Source organism: Eschscholzia californica, unplaced genomic scaffold, assembly GCF_041429995.1.
Source record: "Eschscholzia californica isolate CP2 unplaced genomic scaffold, dmEscCali1.0.p SCAF_2, whole genome shotgun sequence".
Classification (NCBI taxonomy): domain Eukaryota; kingdom Viridiplantae; phylum Streptophyta; class Magnoliopsida; order Ranunculales; family Papaveraceae; genus Eschscholzia; species Eschscholzia californica.
This window is the reverse complement of record NW_028238309.1, coordinates 43,350,467-43,375,514: the sequence shown is the minus strand read 5'-3', so window position 1 is coordinate 43,375,514 and position 25,048 is coordinate 43,350,467. Positions and strand designations below refer to the sequence as shown.

General features: G+C 36.2%; 2 protein-coding genes across 2 annotated transcripts; both read right to left on the bottom strand.

The window, feature by feature from the left end:
- Positions 1-8,959: 8,959 nt before the first annotated feature.
- LOC147558142 (UDP-Glycosyltransferase superfamily protein) lies at positions 8,960-17,308 on the bottom strand. The gene is made up of 14 exons (XM_086659683.1): positions 16,360-17,308; positions 16,074-16,160; positions 15,623-15,726; positions 15,458-15,508; positions 14,779-14,950; positions 14,369-14,686; positions 13,613-13,816; positions 13,005-13,508; positions 12,704-12,913; positions 12,069-12,257; positions 10,744-10,916; positions 10,127-10,279; positions 9,950-10,034; positions 8,960-9,871 (listed from the first exon to the last, which is right to left on the bottom strand). Exons 1-14 carry the CDS (start codon positions 16,852-16,854, stop codon positions 9,482-9,484), a joined length of 3,135 nt encoding a protein of 1,044 aa, XP_086515809.1. The 5' UTR covers positions 16,855-17,308; the 3' UTR covers positions 8,960-9,481.
- Positions 17,309-18,868: 1,560 nt separating this feature from the next.
- SEX4 (dual specificity protein phosphatase (DsPTP1) family protein) lies at positions 18,869-23,357 on the bottom strand. Its single transcript, XM_086659684.1, has 14 exons — positions 23,202-23,357; positions 23,007-23,088; positions 22,867-22,911; positions 22,542-22,644; positions 22,006-22,082; positions 21,856-21,932; positions 21,372-21,452; positions 20,879-21,011; positions 20,696-20,755; positions 20,118-20,174; positions 19,845-19,940; positions 19,715-19,774; positions 19,424-19,531; positions 18,869-19,165 (listed from the first exon to the last, which is right to left on the bottom strand). Exons 1-14 carry the CDS (start codon positions 23,225-23,227, stop codon positions 19,049-19,051), a joined length of 1,122 nt encoding a protein of 373 aa, XP_086515810.1. The 5' UTR covers positions 23,228-23,357; the 3' UTR covers positions 18,869-19,048.
- Positions 23,358-25,048: the final 1,691 nt, after the last annotated feature.

Here is a 25,048-nt window from a genome sequence, read left to right as displayed (position 1 = left end):
GGTGGACATGTCAATTTGAGTGGTATTTTGTGTTCATCTGAAGTTGGTGTAGTTAATAATAATAAGTATTCTTTACTAGTTGAATTTTGAAGATCAATTGAACCAATTGATGATGATGATGATGAATAATTCTCTACTTCTTGATCATCAACTGAATTCTCTGATCTTGTTCTTGGGTTCTTCTTCTCTTCTGATGGAACTAATTGAGATAATTGGCTACTCAATTCAAGATCTGTAGACATATTTAGAATGTGGGCTGCTGATGGTGATGATAAATTCTAGAGAGTGAAAGGAGTTATAGTAGAGAGAGAGAGAGAGAGAGAGAGAGAGAGAGAGAGAGGGGGGGAATTGATGAGGAAGGAAGAAGAAGAAGAGTAAGAGAGGGAGGGGGTGGACCCTTTGAAGAGATGAGTAGGTATTTATATAAATTTGATGAATGATGGAAGAAGTGAGACGTGTATAAGAAGACAATGAGAGAGAAAGCTAGCTAGGTTATGAGTAGTAAGTAGATCGGTTTATGCCCTTTTTTTTCTTTATTCATTTTTTGGATCTCATCATCACTCTTTCTCTCTAACTTACTATCTCTCTTCTCTCTCTAACTTACTATCTCTCTTCTCTCTTTTTTTGTTGAAAGGACTATCTCTCTTCTCTCATGATGGTCATGGTGGATGTGTCGTTTAGCCTAATGTAATTATACATGGGGGTGTTTCTACTTTACAAGTTTTATGTGCAGCTTTATGTGATCCATCTGAGAAGGGGTGATGGTACTATATATCACTACTATATATAAATAAATAATATATTATGACTTTTTTAACTTTGTTTTTTCCTTTGGTTGACATGTGGGGTACTTAAAACCATATACATATAGATAGATTGGAACCATAAGGTCGTAATTTTTGTGTGGTAAATCCTTAGGTTTTTGTTTTATCCTATTGAAGTAAGATGTCCTAAATCCAATCTTTCTTCTTTACTAAGAACCATGGGGCTTCTTGCAACAAAAAAAAAAAGAACCATGAAGCTTCTTCTTTACTAAGAACCATGGGGCTTCTTGCAACAAAAAAAAAAAGAACCTTGAAGCTTCTTCAACCAAGAAAAAAATCCATGGGCCTTATAAAAACGGTAAGATGTGACTTTTTCTTTTGTTGAAAGAACACGAAAGATGTAATTGAATAAGTTCTATTACAAACATTACAAATTAAATGAGATTCGTGCATGACACGTACATTCTAGATCAAATAAGTATATCCATATATGTATCATGTGAAGATTTAACGACTTTATTTCACGCATGATATTTCAAAGTATTTTTCAAAAATGTGATACTGACTAAGTAGATCTCGAGTTAATGTTTTTCAAAAGAAAAATGATAGAAGGGGGTCCAAATAGACCTACTCCACGCTTAAACAGAAATTGATGAGAGTAAAAGAATTTAACAAGGTGAGAAAGAGAATTGACTAAAAACATAAGGCCATTTCGTATGAATCTAGAGTAGGCTTTGACTTGTAACTTTTTCTAATACTACTCTTAAATTTGCATACATGAAATTCAAAATTAATTAACAATGAATAAAGATGGCATAAATATTACATTCTTGGTTATAAGAGTTTTTTGTGTATGTGAGACTATTTTCTCCATCAGTATAAATTTTTCAACAGAAATCATATCACACAAACTTGTCCAAAAATCAAAATGTCCAAAAATCACTTCTTTCTAGTTGTTCAAAAATTTCACAAGTCTCTTGCCTACCCGTAGTTTATAATATATAGAAACAAGGCTAGCTAAGATGGTTTTTATCCAACAAAATATATAATCTTAGACTTAGAGGGTAATGAAAAGGCAAAACCCTTAGTATCTCCCAAATGGTTATTCATGGGAATCAATAGATTAAACAACAGGATTCTTCATTACATCATCATATACTTATCCATAATATATTCCTAATTAGTAATTAATTTAGATTAATAGAAGATCGTCATCGAAATTAACTTACGATAATCACTAAAAGCCAATATAATTGATCTGTAAATCGTATAAGAATTAATGGGATTATTAGGGTGTAATTAATGTTGTTGGGCTTTAGGCCATGTCTTGTTGGGCTATAGGCCCGGTTCTGTTAGTGTTCGAGTGGGCGGTTATCGAACTTATCACATCTATGATGTATCAAGTGCCAAATGTAACGACATCCGTAGATCATAGTCGACTTCCAAAAAAAAAAAAAAAAATTCTAAAAAATATTTGTATTGAATTTGCAAAGAGTTTGCCAAAAGGTTACATTGATTGAGAGTTTTTTTTATTGAAAATATACTAAATTTCAAAACAGTTTACCACCATGCACATTAAAGTTTGGAGTGGACTTTTATAAAGTTATTAATATTGTAGGCACTCATGACACTCCCACTCTCTCTCAATACACATATTTACCTCTATACCTTATCCTTACTTTCTCTCTCTATTAATAATATGTCTTTCTTAGCACTGTCATTCTCTGTTGGGGATGTAAAAAGGGTAAGGAATCAACATTGGATACCATTCCCACATGGTTAGATTGGCGGCCAGTAACAAACACACCCTTATTACCCCAAGTGAATATACCAAATTAATTAATTTAGAATTTTGATTTTGATGAATCTTCCCATGTGAATTTGTTTCCCCATTTTTCCATAAGACATTGCCTTGGTTTTCTTCATAATCAATCACTAAAAGCTACTAATTGAGGAATCACAAAATGTTTTTAATTGCAAGGAATTTAGTATCTTAAACCCTAATATAGTAGTTGTAGGGTATGGCACTGAATAATCAAGTGTCGGTGCTTGCCTACTTATCTATCTTTAGGACTCCCTTCTAGGTTCCCACTATTTCTTGCAACAACTAAAAAAAGGTTCCCACTATTTCCTTTTGTCAAAAAACACAAATTCCCATGATGCCTATTTAGTAAAATGTTACTATATGATGCTCTCCCATTATATTGGTTTTATGTACAACGTGCTTCTCGGTGTAATAACACTTGAGGTTGGAGAAATTACATGAAAAATAATAAAATTTAATTTGACTAATTTAGTGTGAAGATATATCTGTTAAAATGAGATTTTTTTTGTATATTTTTTTAAGTTACAGATAATAAAATATTTAAGATCAGTTTGATGAATAAAAGATATAAAATAAACAGAAAATTGAGTCGAAAACCTTTAGTGTTCGGGAATTACTTAGTTGACGTTTGATAACATTTTTCTGAATCTAAATATTTTGTTAGATAGTTACTTATAATTAAAAGAATTTGGTTAAATAGTTACTTATAAGTTGACGTTTGATAACAAAATATTTCGTAACATTTTTCTAATTTTAAATTGTTTTTTCTCATATTTGATTTTAATTAAATTATCATTTTTGTGATGAGTGGAGTGGTGGTACAGAGGTGGCAGCGAACGTAGTCGTAAAGTCGTGGTCAAAGTGATGATGGTAGTGATAGTTTTGTACAGTGGAATAGTACAACAGCGGTTGTCGTGGTGATATGAATAGTAATGATGGTGGAAATACGGTGGCAGTCGAGGAGTGATGGTTGAGGTACAAAAAGATCAAGTAAAATTCATATTTATATTCAAGATAAGAAAAAGATACAAAAATTGTAAAGAAATTTGGCAAAGTGATGAAGTGGCAAGAATGGAATATGAGATAACTTTTAGGTATAAATAGTATTGTGATAGAAATGGCATGAAAAATGATGGATGGGATCCCATGTGTTGTGGGTGTTGGGTACCAAAATTAATATTAACCAACTCTTGCAGACAGAGGGAGAGGGGGGGAATGAAATTCATGCATGTGAGGTAGTAGTAAATTGTTGGGCCGGGCCACATGGCCTTAAACAACAATCGAATCTTGTTCTCCACATGACATTGATCTCCCTATTTTTGGAAGCTTCCAGGACAAGGAGATGATGAATGCTAAATCCCATCTCAAATATATACTATGAAAAAGAAAATATCATTTTCTTGGCAAATTTTTAGGTCACATGGTTCATACCCTTTTTGTTTAAATTAACAATTAATCTTTCATCCACCTCGTGAATTTAGGTTAGTTGTTGTTGTTTGCTCTAAATTACTACATTTTAAATCTTAGTCAAGTTTTGTATTGGCTCGAATGAGATTTAATGGAGTTTCTTTCTCTAGTTAGTGATGTTTCGCTCCTTTTTTTTTTTGATGAAATATGTTTAGCTCCTTTGATGAGCGGTAAAACTATCGAGTAAAAGCCGTGAAAGGAATAGAATAGTCAATCTTTCACTCCCCAAACAATTGAGGGAGAAAAGAATCCGTGGACTGTCGACCCGAATAAAATGAAGCAAGATGAAGACATTATTTTAGTGTATATATTTTGCCGTGGTAGTATAACCTCGATGATATCAACGTGTAACATATTATTTGTGTACTATGTAATTTCTGGAGGAAGTACTCTAGACTAATTAAACTCAATGCACGACTGCACGAGATATGGTTTGACACTCCATGTACACGTAGTCGATCCATATCTCACTTTTAACTACAATGCATTCGAAGGAGCCAACCAATAATTGAATTTTTATGACCAACTAGATATGGATCAAATACATTGTTGAATCATTTGAATATTTAAACTGTAGAACTAAATAACGAAATCTTAGTATGAAGAAAAAACCGAGGTAACTTTCTATCTAATTTTAACCTTAACTCGTGAAGGAATCCATGTGGCTTCATCTCCAACCACATATTACTCTCTTAACCCAATATTTCTCTTAGGATATTAAATTGTTTTAGATCTCAATACCGTACATTGCCATCGATGAACTCTCTTGAAGTTGACCCCGGGGTTTAATTAACTGAGTGGTTAATAAAAAAACACATTAATATCAAACAAATATAGGTTAAAAGTAAGTTCATTGAAACTAAGAAGTTTCATATTGAAATTCTGCAAAAGAAAAATTGAAGAATGTGTGATTGAATCTCACTGAATTTTACCAGAATGGTGTAATTTTAAGTTATAGTAACACAGTGGGAACAAAATCAGAAAAAGACAAAAGAGAGAATTTAATAATTGGGACATAACAAAACTCTCGAAGTTAGTACTATGTCAGGATCTTAATATCTTTGTATTTTTTGGGATCTGATGTTGGTTGTGAAATTCACTCTATTCTTCCAAAAAAGATTAATAACCCCCCTCGTGCAATTGATGAAATGAATATATGAATGATGCCCTAGGCCCGCCTAGGGTGGTAGGTTTTAGATTTCCCCACAATCACATTTCACATTACTACCTACCTAATTTCTCTAAGTAAGTATTTCCTACCCATTAGATCCTTTTGCCCAATCTTAAAGGCACTGCTAAAGGCAGTCTGCTTTTGTGCTATAAGTAGAGCTGTGTGAGGGCCAGGAAGGGCCATGGCTCCCCTGGCCCTTTTATCTTTTCCAACTACTCCCTTGGTAAAGGTTCGAAACTTTTATTTGATTTCCCTCCTTGACCCAACCGGCCAACCCAAACTCAACCTAAGTCCAACAATAGGGTGCTTCTAAAGGCACCAAGCTAAAAGGCTGTTAGCATCCATCTCTATTAGCACCAGGCCCAACTGCTCATTTGTCTGTTAGCACCGTTCAACTATGTAGGCACCAGTCAAAGCCAACTTAACCCTAACACCTTCATCCGTTTATCACAAAATCAAACAAAATATATCGGACGGACTGAACCAGTCCGAGCCTTAAGAGGACCAAACAGATCCGTTGATCCGGGACTTAAGAGGACCAAACGGATCAGGTGATCCGGGACTTAAGAGGACCAAACGGATCAGCTGATCCGGGACCTAGGAGGACCAAACGGATCAGCTGATCCGGGACCTAAGAGGGCCAAACGGATCAGCTGATCCTGGACCTAAGAGGCCCAAACGGATCAGCTTATCCGGGGCCTAAGAGGGCCAAACGGATCAGCTGATCCGGGGTTTAAAAAACATCCCAATCCTCACTCTCTTTCTCGTGAACTCGACCATGACCAGCTCCTCTGCTACTTCTCGCAAGGTTTTTTTCATCTTTCTCTCTCTAAAAACCCTTATTCTCATCTCTCTCTCTACCTTTCTGAATCTTGCAATCTTTCTTCTACATTTACAAAGGGATATAGAAGGAATGAAGATGAACATGAGAAGGAAGATGAGAGAAAATGAGTTTATTTTGTGGATGAAACTTGGTGAAGAAGGAAGAAGAAAGTGGACCCATTCTTTTCAATTTTGTGTATTTACTAACAGGAATATAAAGTAAATAAGAAAAAATGAATTTTTTTTACTTAGGTGCTGTTTGTTTTTTAAATATTTCAGATCTGAAATCTGAATTGAGGCAAATTCAGATGTCAGACGTTTGTTTTTTCTGATTTTCGAAAATCTGAAATAGTAGCTGAATTAAGTGTATGTCTGAATTGGCTGAAAACTAGTCCATAATTTTCAGACTTCAAAACAAGTCTGAAACAATGACACCCTATCTGAATTAGGTTAAATGACACTTATACCCCCATTAATTAGAAAAAGGAATTATTTCTTTTAAAGTTTTTCCACCCCCAGACCCCCACCACCACCAGACCGCCACCACCATCAGGCCACCACCACCTGACCGCCACCACCACCTGACCGCCACCACAAAATCACTACCACCACCACCAGACCACCACCACCACAAAATCACTACCACTACCAACACCACAAAATCACTACCACCACCAACACCACAAAACCACCACCGCCATAATCACATTACAAAATTAGGGCATCGCCACCACCACCACAAAATCACTACCACCACCACAAGATCACTATCACCAACGTTAAACAAAACCGCCACAATCTCACCATCAAAAAATTAGAAAATCGCCACCACAACCACCCCAAAATCGCAGATCTTGTGGATTAATTTCGGCTATAGAGAGAGGGAGTTAGAGAAGATCTAGCCATATTTTCACTTACTTCTAGAGAGATGGATTGAGAGAGGATTCGATCTGGTTAGAGAGAAAGGGTTGATACAGCAGTTGTGATGTAGGTGGTGGAGAGAGGAGTTTAGGTTTGAAGAGAGAAAGAGTTTATGAGACGGCGGTTGTGATGTAGGTGGTGGAGAGAGAATGAGTTTAGGGTTTGAAGAGACAAATAGTTTAGGGTTTCTATTTATTAGAAATAGTTTAGGGTTTCCTTCAATTAGGTTTTTGTCTAAAATATCAAAAGAGGGGGTATAAATGTCAAAAGTTTATTTCAGATTTAATTATTCAGATTTTAAAACAAACATGTTAATTAAAATATTTCAGATTCAGCCATTTCAGTTCAGCTATTTCAGATTCACCTAATTCAGATTCATCTAATTCAGATTCAGACACATAAAAAAACAAACAGCACCTTACACTATCTAGATGAGCACACATGATTTTTGTTTTAGAAAAAAAATTAATTGGTATTCTTTTTATTCTGGAAGAAGAAGATGGAAGAAGCAAATGAAGGTGAATGTCACCCACATTAAAAACCGGTGCTTATAGAGAACTTGGGTCAATGGCTATTGACCCGAGTCAATAAAATTTCCGGATGCAAACAGCCTTTTGGCCTGGTGCCTTTAGAAGCACCCCCAACAATAACATCAAGGGAAATGATAGAGTAACTTAGAAATTGGTACTTAGAGGGTGACATATTTCCTCATTTAGAAACAAAAGCGGTCCCCACCGTAGTCAAACTTTGAAAAACCCTTGTCTTTTAGTGATTCCACATCAGCTGGGCATTAAAATGCCCAAAAATTTGGGCACTCTAGCATCTCCCTAACATCAATTCCTACCCACCTACCTAATGACTTAATAAATTACCTCAACTTTAAGTCTCCCACAGCCCACAATACCCACCACTAAAGTCTAAACTACCTTAACATCCACGGCCTCAGATTTTTATTTTTTATTTTTTTTTTTGTTAATATTGACTACAATAGTTATTACAAAGACATTGTTACATCGATACGATGTGATAAGCACGATAACTGTCGAACTACTAACGGTCTAAAGTCCGGCAAAATTAATGGTCTAAAGCCTTAATTTCAATCCTATATTATTCTAATACTTTAACAACTAAACTTATTGGATCTCTCTCCATCTACCTTCCTCTCCCTCTACGTGTGTATGCCTCTGTCTCTTTGTCTCTCTTTCTCTTCTTTGCAATTACACGTTACTGAATAATTAACATGTTTTTGTAAGTAAACATTAATCTCAAATTAAATATTTGTTTTTAAGTAGGTATAGCGATTCAAATGGCTACCAGGAGCAATCGAATTTATTAGTCTACCTTTTGTCCTTACTTTTTACTATTATGCGTAGTAATTCGTATGATATTTTGTTTGTATTTAGTCTTTATGACTTAGTTGCAATTTATGTGGTAATTTTGAATGCAATTTCTACATAAATTTTTCAAATTAGTTTATGACTAAAATGGTTCAGCCCCTCCCCAACAAAAATTCTGATTCCGTTCCTAGAAATAGCTTCAATAGTATTGGAAGAAATGATCGTGTGATGATCTAACAAAATGAAGATTAAGGAGCAATGTTTTATCAAGTCAATTTTTGGACTAAAAATAAAATATACCCATGAGTCAATATTCACTGACAAAAATTTTATTCCCTGGAGAATTTTCTTTCTTCGCCAAAGCGGCGGCGTCAACCTCGCATCTCCGTTGACTCAGAATAAATTCGATGTGAGCGTACATAACAGAAGAGGTGAGTGCATTTAAAATTTCCCTAATTTGTCCGTCACTAGTGAATTCCATGGATGTAGTTCCGCCACTTGAAAAAATAATGGTCAAACCAAATTAGACTTCTCGTTATCACAGACAAGTGATGAACCATAGATCGCCTCCCTTGGAGGTGATGCCTGGAACAAATGTCCAGTCACTGGCCATTTCAGCACATACAAGCTAAGTATAACACAATGGAGGAAATGACACCGAAGTACTGAAAACATTCATTCAAAATTTCTATCCAGACTATGAAACTATAATGTGTTATTGACATGAAAAATCTCATATATCAACTGATACTCTCATTCTCATTTATGAAAACAAGTACAGCTTCCGAAATCGAAAAACAGTGTCTAATTGAACAAGAAAAAAGAATAGAATTTTCCTATACCTGCAACTAGAAATCTTCCCATATCTTCATCGCCTCCTTGTAGCCTTCAGTCTCTCGTACTAAAAGTAACCACCAAACCAAGTAAAGGGATTTCAGTTGGTTGCGAGTCGCTCTTTCTGTCTCCTCTCCAACTTGGAAGAATGTTTCAGGTAAAAAATCGTAAAAGAATACAAAATGCCTCTGGGGTTATGCGTTTTTACTTCCCCTGATACGGGGTTGATCTTCTTGTGCTCCTGATTTCCAAATTTTTCATCATCTCTGAATACATTGAGTCAGAAGCAAAGTTGTGAGGCGAGAATTTCGCTAGATCCTTGGGTAGACGATTGATGTCACTATCTTCCAAGTGTTTTTTGTTTATACCCATACTTTTGTCTTTCCAGTAGTTTTTCCCTTGTCTTTCTCTTCTTGTCCATCTTTATCCTGTATCTCTCTTCTCTTTCTCTCTCATAAATTCCTTGCCAATGTACTTCGCCAGTTAATGGCCATAACCATCCTTCCCTTAGATACTCATTATCGTCTGCTGCTTCTGCTAGATCCTCATCCATAGTCTTCAGCAACGTGAAGTTAAAAAACTTCACCCACATTAGTCCCTCGCGTTGTTTGATTGGGTGTTGCTCTTCGAGAGATCCGGATCTTGGGTCTATGTATACCATTTTTCGAGCACTATGGTAAGCCCAGACATTGACCAGGAGTTCCAACACTCGGCAGTAACAATGCTTTATCTGGAAAGAATCAAAAGCCCTTTATCTAACTTACTGCTCAAAATATAAAATTAGTAGTCAACTCTCATGGTGATTTACCTCTGGATCTGAAGTTCCTAGTAAACATGTTTTGTTTGTAGTGCTCAAATCATTGTTCAAGCCATCAAGAGAATCAGCAAACATCCTGCACATTCAATAGAGAAAGTTCTAGATTTCTTCATGCCTAACACCAGTAAATGGGAGATGTAGGATTTAAGATATATACATGTTCTCTACCTCGAAAACATGACGAATTCCAAAAAGGACGGTGTTGGCATCACCCAACTATGCAGGGCAGACCAGTGATCACCATCCTCAGGCATGGGAGGAAGAGCTTCTACACCTGATGGTAAGCCGTACATCTGCCGGAAGGCATCGGCAAATGCGGTTCTGCATCCAATATAGAAGAAACAATTTTAATAAGGGAGTTGAAAATTTTATGTAATTGTAAAGTTTAGAATACGACATGAACAAATGCAGGTAAACTGAAATAGGAATTTATATGCTTAGTTCATACTCATATTATAAAAGAGACATTCACACTTTTGAGTGATGAAACTATACTATTTACATCCGTTGAAAAGGATATGAAGTTAAAATGGAAGGAGGTAGTCATAAAGAAACAAAAACTAATTGAGACAGTTCTAGTCTTCTAGAGAGCAACTGAATAACAATTTGGAAATTTTCAGAAAGTGTGAGGAAGTCAAGTAAGAGTAACAATGTGAGGAATTAACTGAGGGTACAAACAAGGATACTACGAATACCATAATATATGAGTTTTGATGGTTTGCTTCATATGCTGCAGTAATTACTCTAGGTTTCTAAGTTCTAACTACAAAAGAAAAGAAACATACCTGCAGTGACCGCCATTTAAAATGTCACACATAGACCAGAAAGTAGGCATATCATTTACGACTCCTACTCCATTGTCTACGTCAAGACGTGCCCAATAGTATATAACATCTCCTTGAGGTCCGTCCTGTATAATCTCTTCCAATGCATTTTCAGCTTTGCTAGACAATGAAACCTGATTTATAAGAAGATGGGACATGAATAAAAAACTGTCAGCTATTCATAACTCACAAAGAGGGAGTAAACATGTACAGATGTAACATGACTTGTCACAACTTACAAGATTAATTTGGCACAAGTTTAGAGTGTTTTTCTCTTCTGACCCCCGACTTTTAACTAGTTAAATTGGTTTTCAATTTTTACGACAAACATTTGAAGAGGATTAATATCTACTAAAAGATGTGCCATACATAGAAGGAAAATACTTCTTTCATTTACTGAGTAAGAATTACAGATCCAAAGCATTGAGATCTGGTATGAAAACATGAACACTTAGAGAGGGTTAATGTCAATTGAAAGGCGAGTCTTACATTACAAGGAAACTGCTTCTGTCACTCACTGGGTAAGACTTAAGAGTAACAAATTCAAGACTGAGATGTGACATGAAAAGTAACACAGATATTGTTTAGAAGAGTCCGAGCTGTCTGACTCGGCCAAGTCAGCCGAGCAACCCGGGACTTGGCTCGGGGATAGCCCGAGCCGGGCTCGGCCGAGTCTAGGGTTCAGCCAAGTAACTCGGATTTAACTCGGCATTTAATGAGTATTTTTTGAAAATCATTAGACATTAGAAATTACTGGTTAAAATACCATGTGCACTTAATAACTTATTAAAAAAACCTATTGGTATATCATTATTACTAAATACTATGTATATCTATAACATCAAATGATTTTCCTAATAAGTATATATAATACTATAACAGAAAGTTTGGAATTTACGGGGACTTCAAACACAATTTTTGAGAAGGAAAAATTGATTCTAGTTGAAGTCTAGAACTTGATTCAGTTAATGGTATTAACATTTTAATTTATAGTATATATTGTTATTCTCTTAAGTAGTGGTAGTTATTTAGTTTATGTTGAAGGTAGGAGCCCTAAGCTTGAAGTATATGCATCAAAGGGGCATAAGAAATAGATATGTGTGATGAAATAGTCAAAAATCAATATTTTTGTTGCACATACGCCTGACTCGGCCGAGTGACTCGGCCCTTGGCCGACTCTGAGTTGACTCTGAGTTTAACAGCTTAGGGGAGAGTAATAGTGTGATACATCATTATGTAATTGACATATTAGGAAGTAGCATATTCCTACATACAAATGATCATACCTTCCTTCCTAAAGTACGCCACGACTGAAAACCAATCCAAGGTATCTTGTGAACATTATCCACTTTATTTGCAATAGCAAGCATGCCACCTAGCTCACAAAGAAGGTCCCTGTAGAAGGTATCATTCAAAAGTGGAAGCCGACTAACTGCGTCCACATCATCAGATCTTGCTCTTCGTGCTTTTGTAGACTGACAACAAGAAGATCAAATGATGAGTACCAAGTTAGTTTCTAGTGCAGCAGCTACTGCCATCGTCTGCATATCTTAGTCCAATCTAACAATTCTCAATTTACAAAAACTCAGAGCAAGATAAACTCTTTAGTAGGGAATTACTAACTTTTGTTTTGTATTGCCAAATACAAATGGGAAATACTAGCAGAGTTTCGCTATGACGCAAGAGAAAATGGTTGCTAACGAGCATATCATATCCACTACCCGAATCTAATCCAGAGCTAGTGTCCTTCATATTAACAATAGGAACCGAGATTGCAAGAGAGACAAATCGCCCTTGAAATTATTGATCCTCGATACATGGAAGCTAACCAAATTCTATCTAAGAGATTAAATATTCACTAGCTACACTTTGGTGTTCCTATGTCGTGAGAGAGAGAGAGCAAAGAGTCGGTAAAACTTACAAGACTTAGACCACGGTACAGAGAACCATGGTGCAAAGATGCCCATGAACCAGCTCCACTATAAATTTCATAAATGCATAATGATTCGCCTATCCTTTCTAGCTCTCCTTCGTCTCGTTCATTTGCTTCAAATTTTAGTTTTTCAGCTTTGCGAGCATTACGATATATCTCATCCCAGGAGCCTGATGCTCTTTCCTCCCTTTCTTCAAGCTACAAATCATGCCCATTTAGCATACACTTATGTTCGAGATATAAATATATAGTAACAATGTCATTCACAAGGGCAATCAAATAATAATACCTCTTCTAGTTCTCGTCTCTCAAAATCTTCAGAACTTTCAATTTCCCACAGCAGATCCCAATCTAACTTGGTTGGTACCTCCTGAAAATCAGTCTCATTCTCTGGTACATTCTTCACATTGTTGGGCCTAGCAAATTCTTCTTCTAGAGCGTAAACGATGCTTGATTTTCTAATATAAGTAGTCATATCAAAGTCTGGCATTCCATTGCCTCTCTCTTCAATTTCGTTCCTGAATGAATCCCATTCCCAAGATTGTTCTTGAATCTGAGAAATGGGACCTGGGAGCAATGCATCTGAAGGGAAATGGATCACATTTTCTAGAAGCTTGGCGTATCCCGTAACACATTCCGATGCCATCATGTTCTTAGCAAAACTTTTTCCAGCAGAGGCAACCTCATGAGCAAATTTAGAAAGCTTTCCCTCTGACACTAATAGTGAGAAGGATCTGACCAAAGCTTCGGGATCATGCTTTCCGAATATTAAACCATGCGCTCCATCAACAACCTACCATTTAACAATTTTGGACATTAGAAAAAAAAGGAAACAACTGAAACACCCATTTGCTTAAGCAAAACGAGCATGCATAGAATAAACTGGAGTGCACTCACATATATCTTTATGATCGACAAATCTGGTGCAACAACAGGAATCTCAAAGGACATGGCTCTGATCAGTAAAGGAGGAAAACCTTGCTCATCTTGGAAAGACCCATATAGAACAATGTCAGCCATTAAGAATACACTGTTCACATCACCATCCAGGCCATAGTGCAACAGTGAACCGCTGGGAAGGTTTAGACGTGAAGCAACATCCTGCATTATCAAAACTCCACAGAATAAATACTATACATCAGAAATTATTGGATGCTATGTAAAGTTTTACTACTTTATTGATCTCGTCAAAATTCCATAAATTATTGAAAAAACTTAGGAATAACTCCTGAATGGGGATAAAATGGTATGTTTAAAAAATCGAGTATATAAGAATCAAATGTACGGGCATGACATTGATAGCGGTTGAAACACAATCTAGATAGTGAAACCAGAAGCCCGCAATAGCATCACAATACCATTGCACATGTTATTTAGCATCCTGAAGAGAGTTTCTAAGCTAACTTGGGCAAAGAATTTCTATGAATGAGCGTATTTCATTCTTAACTGAAACCGCAATTTTGAGATAATAATTTAATGTAAAAAATAAAACAAAACTTTCATGGCGTTACTTGATCCAAGTGATGCCTGGTCCAAGCAATACTCATGATGGATACTGTGGTTAACATCCCATGGAGACCCAGTGCCAGAGGATCAAAACAGTGGAACCACTTAAACTATTATAGTATTATGCATGGATCATTAGGTAAGTACCTGTAAGGCATCATTATATCCATCTGTTGAGTTTCCAAATAAGAAGATGAATTTAAATGATACTTCTGACTCCCTTCTTGTAAACTTTGTTAGTACCGGTCCTATTGCATGCATGGCCACAGCATAATCCCATGATAGCTTGTCATAGAAGAAAGAGCCTCCAACAACTAAAACCACAAGATCATCTTTATCAAGTCCGCTGCTCTTCCTTAATTCAAATTTGTCATGTGACTTGACAAAGCTTTCTGCACCCCACACGTCCACTGGGGATCCAGGAATGACATAGAAGTTTCCAGTATCAAGAACACTATACAACATCTGATAGAGGAACAAGTAGACTGATTAATGAATGACATAAGAAATCAGACTACATTTTTGGAACATAACGCAATAAGAATAACGCTATATACCGGCAGAGAAAAATCCGGAAAAACAACAACATCAGCCCTACTAAAAGCACTTCTCCACTCCACAATGAGATGCTCCAATCCTGTCTCCGCATATGTAGGAAGGCGTTTTGAGAGGATGTCTTCTTCCACAACCCATATTAGTGGTATAGAAGAAAAAGGCTCCTGCATGATGCTGCACACCATAAAAAACTCACTAACCATAATATAAAAGAACTGCAAAAAAAAGAGCCTTCCTGGGTGTCAATAAAGATAACGGCTACTAAAAGTACCAATTAGATACTTAGGAACAAGCTTTTAAACTTCACTGACCAAGCGTAAATTGAACCAATAGAGATCTAGAAACAAGATCATAGTTCTTTGAGTACTCTACCATTATCTGTGGGTATTGAGTAAATCGACGGAGTAAGGAAACCCAAGATATGCAGTAACTTTTATTTTTTATTCGCAGAACTTCGCACTACATTCGTTTTCATGCTTCCGGACAGTTGACAGAAGTCACTACAAGCAAGCATAAAATTCAACGCAAACAGCTGGTAAAGATGGTTCCTAAGGCTAAGAGTAGAAGAACTAAAGCTATGGGAGACTTGATTGCTATTGATGCTTCTATGCATCTCCAAAATTAGCTATCTATGTTCAGAAAATACTCAGTACTTAATCAGCATCAAGTTAAACAAGATACCTTGAAACAGCTACCTTTGCTTCAAGGGAGTTCACAATAACACCTTCAAAACTGAAAGAACAAAAGCACATCAACCACTTTGAGTACCCAAGATGACTGGCTAAACCTCAATAATTAACAAAAGGGAACTAGATGAATGAAATACTAATTACATATAAAACGTACAATGACCAATCTACATGGGCTGTTCTATTGGGACCAAGAATGGAAATTTGACCTCCAATTTGCTCCCATAATGGTCGGGCTTGACCGTCTTCTACTGCACTTATCTGTATAAGAACAAGAAGAAGCAAAAAATTAACAACAACAAACCCTCAAATTGTGAAGATGACCAATGTACACAGCAAAAGTTCAAAATACAAAATAATAAAACTCATGGAATTTCTCAAGAAATCTAATTGATAACAAGGAAACAAATAAAAGCCCGAGAAATCCAACTTAGTTTGATAATATTAACCAAGCTCAAGTTTCCAAAGAACCAAGTAAACGGGTGTTTCTCTCTTTTTGTTAATCCAATTGCTAAATAAAACTTTAGCGCCATCATTTTTCGTCGAGAAGGAGCATACATTATCCCTAAATGAGTTGAATTTGTAAGAAAACCAAACAATGAACTCACCTTAAACACATAACCTAGTCTCTTTAGACTCTTCATCACTGTAAACAGCATTAAAGATGCCGGATCCTTCTTCATATTTCCTAAGATCTGAGATATAAACACACAAGTATTATAAATAGTTGGCATTAAAATAGAGTTCTAAATCAGAATTTAACCCCCTAATTCTGTCACATCACCGCATTCTATAATAATAATAATATCAATCAACAAAACATTCCGATTACTTTGCCACTAACTTCAATTAGAATTGCTTAAAAACAGAATTAAGTAAAAAAGAAACACTCACGAGAGCCAATCGAGGTGGACGAATAGCAACTCTGGATTCAGTACGAAACCGATCAAGACCTCCATGTTTATCAAATCTTTGTAATAACTTTACCGGGAAGAATTTCAGATTACCTCCAACTTTCAATTGACGAAGTGTTCTTCTTCCTCTTTCAGTATTCGTTCGAAAAACAGAAGTTAATGAACTTTGTAAAGATATAGAACCAACAAAGAACAAAATAACAGCTAAACCAACAGCTGCGTATAAGAAATAAATTTTTCTAAATGCAAAACCCTTACGAACACTTCTAGTATGATGAGATCGATTTCTCCATTGTCGATCTGTTTTACGATCTCTTTCATCACCATCTTCGTTAATACATCTTTGACTATCAGGATGAGGGTTTCGTTTTATTGGAAATCTATCACGAATTAAATGAACTCCTCCTCCTCCTCCTTGATCTCCATTATCATCAATCGGTGATAAAATCTCTGGAGATGTTGAATTTCTCCCCATTTATTTTATTACTACTCTAGAGAGAGAAAAACAAAAAGAAGATCACGAGAACCTTCAGATTGGTGTTAATGGCGGTAAAACCAGATGATTGCCATTAGAAAAAACTCTCTCTCTCTCTCTCTAAACTGAACACTCTTTGTTATACACTTTCTCTCTCTAAAAAAAACTCATTTGTGTTGAAGAGAAAGAAGCTTTTAATTCGTGAGATACAATTTTCCTGATCTGTTTCTTTTTTTTCCCATTTGTGCTTCAATAACTACTGAGAAGTGACAAGGGGTAGTATTGTCAATTCTTATATGTGAAGATGATCTGACGGTCGATCGGAATGTGCATCTCTAGGAATTTTGGGGCGAACTAGGTTGAATATCTCGGTCGGTGGCCCACGATCTTAAATCTATCGTAAGATCTTCACCGACGACTCTTGCTTTATTAAAAAATAAAAATAATTGACTATAATCAGAGAATCTAATTATAAGAATTAATTGTTGATTTCACATGATGGACAATGTCACGTGATGGTTTAATTTTGTTAAATTAGGTCTAATCCGTTCAACAAAAAAAGAAAAATTAGGTCTAATCCAACTTAATGAATTCTGAACTAGTGGATTTAATTCTATGATCACACCAAATGGTAATGTGTCTCTCATCTTTCTCCAAAGGGTCCAGTCGACACTGACTATCTAATCGGTTGTAAGACAGCTACATCGGTTACTCTCTCTAGCTCATTGTGTAGTGGTCAAACGAGTCGGGAACGTAACAGGTTGATGGTGTGCCGTGTGCCAACGCTTGGACCCGCCACAACCCATCTATAAACAGATTGTGCTAGAACAGCTAATTGTGGAGTTGTTTGGGTTGATACAAGATCTTAAGTACATTTAGCAGTGCTTGTGGGTTTTTCTTTGGGCAGTATATAGAGTTCCAAAATACAATAGGAAGTGAAGTTGCTTTGGTTGATTCATGATGGGTAACATAAATATGAAAAAAATGTTCTTTGTATGGACATTATGTGAGAAACAAGACAAATAAATACCTTATGATCGTGGTGACATTCATACAAAATCTCTCGTGGAGATTTATGGAAAAAAAAAATGTAGTGGGCAACTTATTTACTATAAGATAAGTAATTGTGTTAAGACATTCACCACAAAACGAAGAGATTTAACTAAAAACATACAGTGCGAGCAAGTGTCGGTGATTGTGCACCGAAAAATCATTAACAACTGAACTTTCACTTCAAGGAATTTTAACGGATTGTCCATTAGTTTAACAAACAACTAATCAATAGATTACACTCAAATTCTTCAATCGAAATTTTTATCCCGTATCTCTCTCTTTCTTTCTTCCAAAATTCACTACTAGGTTCATGGTGAAAATTAGTTCAACAAAAAAAAAAAGGTTCATGGTGAAATATGACCGAATAACTAGAGTAGTTTAGTAATTAGTCATTGAACCCATTTCAAATTTTGAGTCTGAAATCCATTTTGGAAATGTAGTTGAAGTTGATGTCTAAAATAAAAAAAAGTATAATTTTTCTCAACAAAAATTGGACCTCCACCTCAATTTCCTGAAAAGAATATTAAGATAGGGAGTGAACTTCTTTATAGTAAAGAGAATTTTCTTCTCATATAACTTTTCTATCATATTCCATCACTATCATTTTGAAAATTATTTTAATGAAAATTATATTCAACCAAATACTTCAACATCTAGTTCAACAAAAACAAAAAAAATACTTCAACATCTCATGACAATAAAACTGCTTATACTAAACAACCCTAAGTTCCAAAAACTTTAGTCTTTACAGCTTATACAGTTATAATATCGAGCTTATATTACGGCAAGAAAGTCTAGGACAAGGCCATCGATTGAAAGCTTTCCTCGTGGACATGACCATAACTACATTCCTGCTTCTCTTTAATGACCTTTTCCTCGTTTTCTTTTTTAAAGAGGTCCCCTCATTTCAGATAGGAACTAAAAAGTACGTACAATCGCACCGCCCACAAATCCAAAGGAGTGGCAAGAGGTTTACTCCTCATTTCATTAACTTGTATTAAATGCAGTTTTAAATAAGACAATTTTAACAATTTAATATATAGCACGGGACTATACATTTTATCGTCCGTTTTATTCACCCATTTGCAATTTACATGGCGTATTTATTCACCTTAGCTAGTAGTAATTATTCTTCGACCAACTAAGATTCTAAGAACTTCCTTATTGCAAGCCGATCTTCTTCCGTAAGATCTCCATCTTCTGAATTTAACCGCTCTCTTAACTCTTTGCTTCCATTGTTGGGATCTTTGCTAGATACCTGAGAATTATTAGACCATATTAGATGAGTTTTATGAGATTTTACCCTTTTGATCAAGTTTTGATAACTTGTATTCTTTCAAAAACCAAACCACCCAAATTCTTTAAAAAAAATAACATGCTTCTTTGTTAAATCATGTAGAATTTCATAGTAAAATCAGAAAATATGAAATATTAGGTTCAGATAGTGAATAATTTTTGAAATATTAGGTTCAGATATTGAATACAACCCGAACTAGTGAAGGGTTAGGAGACTTACTTGGACATAATTGTTGACATGACCATCTTTATTGGGATGTGTTATCAATTCATTTTGGTTGCATGTCCATTCTCCATCAACAATGTACTTGTATTCATAATGTCCTTCCTGTAAAAGAAAACAAGTTATGTGAAAAAACTGAGAGTTCCTTTGTTCATGAAATCAAGCTTTAGAGGGATGGATGTGTTTCCTTTAGGTTAACTGAATAAAATCAAAAAAAAAAAAAAAGAAAGAAGGAAGAAAACATTAGTTTAAGATATAATTAAGCAATTATCTAAATTTTGCACTTACTGGTAACTCTCTTTCAAGAACCCACTCGCCCTTATTGTCATCATACTTCAAAGGAGTGCTCTACAAAAATGCAAAGTAAGAAACTAGACATTCAGAAAATATAATTTAACAACATTTACCAAATTATTACCTGGCCCCATCCAATGTCAAGTCCAGCTATTGATACCGAGGAGCAATTTTTACCTTGCCATGCCAATCTAACAAAATTTTTGTCCAAGCCTGTGAGCTACAAAAATTAAACAGTTAATCTCATGTCTATAACTTAAAAGCTACATAAGTAACATTTTTAGATACCTGAAATTGGTATTGCTATGACATGTACTGTCTGGTCAAAAAATGCAAATCCATGTTCATACAAGAGACAGAGGTTGAGAAATAACAGCAGATGACAAAAGAGACTCACTATATCAGCGGTTGCACTTCTTATAGCATCCAATTTTGGGCAGCAAGTACGCCTACTCTGCAACCACAGAAATGCCTCTATACATAAGTCAATTTGCAAGTTAAAAATTTTAACAAGCTAATATACGACAACCATCTTTCAACAAAAAAAACAACCATAATAATGTAGCGATCCTCACTCTTATATCGATAAAAGTGATAGACATAAATATGCTGTCCCTTAAGAAGATGATATTACTTCATTTTTATATGAAGAGTAAGTACAGATCATTGTCTTCGCGCTCTCTTCATTTTTAAAAGAAATACTATTGACAAGCTAAATACCATAATATACATTAGTCATCAGCAAGAAATAAAAAAGGAGAGGATGAGAAGAGAGTTCAGAAAGTAGTTTGAAGGTTTGTCGGAGTTTTTTTTTTATCATTCCTATTTCAGATTTCAGCACCTTTACGCACTTGATAAAAATATCCAACCCGGCGAAGTCAAACTTTGCAATCTTTAATAACCGGAAGGACAACAAATTATAAAAGCAACAAATATTCCAAATTTATATATAATATAGAAGAAATGAGAAGTTACCACTAGTAAACTGTGTGCATCGCTGAGTTTGTAACCTAGAACCCAGTACATGTACGACAACTGTGATTCATAAAACGTTTTCTCAGTAAGCTACTCACAAAAATATTCAATGGAAGCAACGTGCTTTAATGTTTTAATAAATTGCATACCGATAAACTACAGAAACAAAACTGACTGGCTTACCGCAACAGCAGGGGCTCTACCAAGACCAGCAGTGCAATGTATATAAGTCACACCTCCATTAGATTGTATTGCCTTGTATAATGTGCTCACAACAGCTGGCAGTCTCATTCTCAAATCAAATCCATCGAAGTCCCTGTTAGATCACATGTTAGACTGCCAACAAGGTAGAGAGGAAAAAGAGGAGGAGAGAGGGTGGGTATGGCAGTGATACAACAATATGGAAGAGACCTAAGAGGAATTAATATGGAAGAATCAAGCCCCACTTAGTGCAAATTGAAGTAAGATTTCGGGAACCACACAATAACAAAGGGTAATAGCAAATTTGTTTTATGATACATCCGACAAACTGCAAAAGCTTACATACTCTCAAGTCTCAAGCAATTGAAGGTATGCATCCTTTTACTTATTAATGAGATAAGTAAATTGGGTTACAGCCAGAACCGAGATCTATAAAAGAGTGTCTTAAGATAATCAGTAGAGCAATTAAACTTACCGTATTTCAGCCCGGACATGCTGAATATCGCCACATTGTTTTGCATAGTCTTGGATTGCGGAAATATCAACGCTGAAATATCTGCCCAGTGCTTGTAAAGGAATTAAACAAGTATAGCGTCTAAATACAGCTTATCAAAAGGGTCAAAATTGGCAGTTAAAAAAGGGATCAGTGTTAGTCTTAAATAACATGCACATATTTAAGTATAGCACATGTAACCCCAACCTTTAAAACGCTCATATTACTCGTACAATTTAGTTTGCAATCAACCGAAAACCAATATAAGATAAGCATGAGAAATTTGGACAATCATCTTAAGTTCTTAACCACCAAAAGTTGGACATTGGCCCCAAAATATTCACATAATTGGTTCTGACAAATTTTGGTGATGAACTTACCATAAGATAGTGACTTTAGAATTCAATAAAGCAATAAGATAAATTGTACTACATTGAACTTTATGAAGTAAGTAATATTAGGATACTCAAGATCTGAATTCTGCTGTAAGCAAAAAATGGTTTTCACACCAACGCTGCGAAGCTTGTCAACATCTAAAGGGGTCTGCTTCAAAGTCGAATCAATGAGTTAGAAGAATAGTATAAAAGATGAGCTCAGGAGTAGGTAAAAAGATCACCTGTAGGCATGACCCAACAATCAAGTCCGGAAGAATGAAGGTGTAGTTCATTCCCAGTTCATGTCTATAAGTTAATGCTGTTAAAACCATAATCGTTAGAAAGAACTGGTTAGATCAACCTATTACAGAGGCTGCAGGACAAGTCAGACTTTTATTTGTACGAACAAAATGCATGAACCGATAGTTTGGATCACCGAAATTGGGTTCTTTTATAGGAAGTGTTTTTTTTTCCGTGCAGGAGCATGTGCCCATAAGATTCACATTGATGATAATGCAATATTAGTCAACAATCTTTTATTCGTGACTGACGCTTTAGGGTTCAAACCAAATCTTTTGATGAGTTAGCACCAAATTTATGGAGCCTGTATAGCCCATTTTACCGTAACTCTATGTTCTCTCTACTGTTTTCCTTGACCGACTGGTATAGCGTATGAGAGGAACATCAAACACATCTAAAGTTATCTAACGACAAGGGGTTCTACGAGGACATCCCTCTTAATTATAAGCTTGGAGAAATGAAAAGTAATTAAACTCACAAGCACCCATAGCTTCTGTCATATTATGACTGTAAACCTCAGACTTCTCCTCCTCTACTTCAGCACCATCCACCTCAGTGTTGGTCACTGGACCAGATATTGCCTGGAAATATAATTTTATAGCAAGTTCTCAGAAAAACTTCATTTCAAATCTCAAATGCATATGGTGATGATTAGCTGCTTAAACTATAAAAATTCAACCACAAACTTCACAGGCGAAAGTTCCATAGCTCTACCAGACAGCCAGACACTAAAACTTTCTTAGCCCTAGAAGAATTAACAGATCTACAGATACTAATTTCTCATAAATTTAGTTCATACAAACCTTCATGACGATTTGTTGCCGAAGATCAGTTGAATTCATCACAAACTACATAAAATCAAAAACACAAACAGATTCAATTCAAATACAAAACAATCTGATTGAAAATCGAAGTAAAGAATTTTCATAATGAGAGAGTTTACCTGATAGAGATTAACGGAGTTAGAACTTTTTCTTCCATTATTGAAGTTATAGCTTCTACTTAAAGGTAAAGCAGAAAAGGATCTGAAAATCAAAGTGCATTTCGATTAGATTTCCAACTTAAACAACTTTTTAAAAGGTACAATAGAAAAAAGAGTAGATCATAAAGAAACCCTAGAAAAGAAAAATAATATGACCTAGGAAGATTCTGAAGACAATTCATTTGATGAAACAGAGATCACTAACGAAGGATGAGGAAAACTTTTTCAGGACTTTACAATTTTTTCACGTTCCTTTATGAAGGTTAATGTACACCGGGTGTTGTGAATATTTATCCAACACTCGAGTTCTTTGGTTTCCACGTGTTGGAATTGGATTGATGTTTTACTTGTTTTTTTATTTGGTTGGATTAGGTGGCAGATTAATAGACCGTTGGTGTCGATTGAGATAAATATACACCAGTTGTAGGATTAGTGAGATATTTATGATGGATCTCGCACTTTACGAGAATCTCGAAAACGGTCCCTTTTTTTTTCTTCTTTTTCTTTTTAAGAGAGTGAGTATATGCTGTTCAACAAAAAAGAAAAAAAAAGGAGTATATGCTGTGCTGCGGCCAAACACAACCCCCTCTTCTGATGTGTTACCAATCGACTCTCATTTGGCAGTTATCTTATTATATTACCAAAACATAAATAACCTTACGTCTTTTACTATTTAACTTCATGCATTTTAATTTGTATATGAATAAAACGGAGATTAAGCTAAATGGGATTATTACTTATTTGTGTTTAAGTTTGGGCCTTAACTTCAATGTATCTCTTTATATTGGGCCTCCCACCCATGGACTTGTAAAAAACGTAGATTAGTCTAGATAGACTTTACGATAGTTTCTGTGCGTTTAGGAGTTATGATTTCAACATCCAGCCTACTACGAGGATCCCGTATCCCGTACATCGTCTTTCTCCCTCCTGGGTCCCGTGGTTCCTATGCCGCCGCGTTTCCCGGTCCTTTTCTTTTAGTGCTTCGACCTGAAGCGATAGCTTCTAGCTAGTTCAGTGGATAAGATGGATGCGCTCCAGCTCACTCAAGAATGGGACGGCAGTGGTCCGCCGGCAAGCTCGTTCTGATCTTGGACGCAGTACATTGGAATCAATAAAAAGAGAGGTCAGTGCTACGGCCCCCTATTGTTTGATCCAATATTGACCGGGGGCGAGCCCCGACTTCCATAGGTCTTTGGTTTGACCTCCCGTAGTGGTCCTTGCTTTTAAGAAAGCGGAGCGGGGCCAATTTCTCGTACTTGCTCAGTGTGCCCCCTTTCGTCGAGTGCCCCGCCTGGTTTACTGGGTTGTTGGCCTACCAAGCACTTGCCCGCAGCTCCCCGCCCGCCAAGCGTGCGGAGCGCTCGTTATCCTTACTGTTCTTTCTGCTGGGGCCCCCTCCCATTGTTCTAGCCATAAGCTATGGCAGCTCCAGCTCGCACCCACAGGGGGCCGCCCTGCGAGGCCAGAGTGGGCTCAGCGGTCAGCCCCCATTCGAATTACGTTAGGGGGTCTTTCGCTTTTGCCAGATCTAGAGAGATACTACGAGTCTTGTTTTTTCTCCAACTAATTTGATGCAGGTTTGTAACTGAGAATTCGAAAACCCCGTGCGAAATTTAATTATGGCCATTTCATACAATAAAAGAAGGGTTATTTCCCAAATGGCCCTCAACTTTGTGACCGGCTTCCTGCCTAGTCCCCTACTTTAGCAAAAATACTCATATGACCCGCTTTTTCAGTTACCGTTATAACACCGTTATCTAGTCATCACCTTCTCTCCTCCATCTCATCATCTCTCTCTACCACCTCACCTTCTCGCCACTTCATCGTCTTCTCCGGCGAGTGTCGCCGGCCGGAAAATTCCGGCGACCTTTAAACAAAAATATATATTTTTTTCCTCTCTCTCTCTCTAACACTCCCGCGAAGGGAGACCTTCGTCGGAGGTCTGGTCTGTCCATGAACTTAACGGTCTTGATAAAGTAGGGGGCTAGGCAGGAAACATAAAG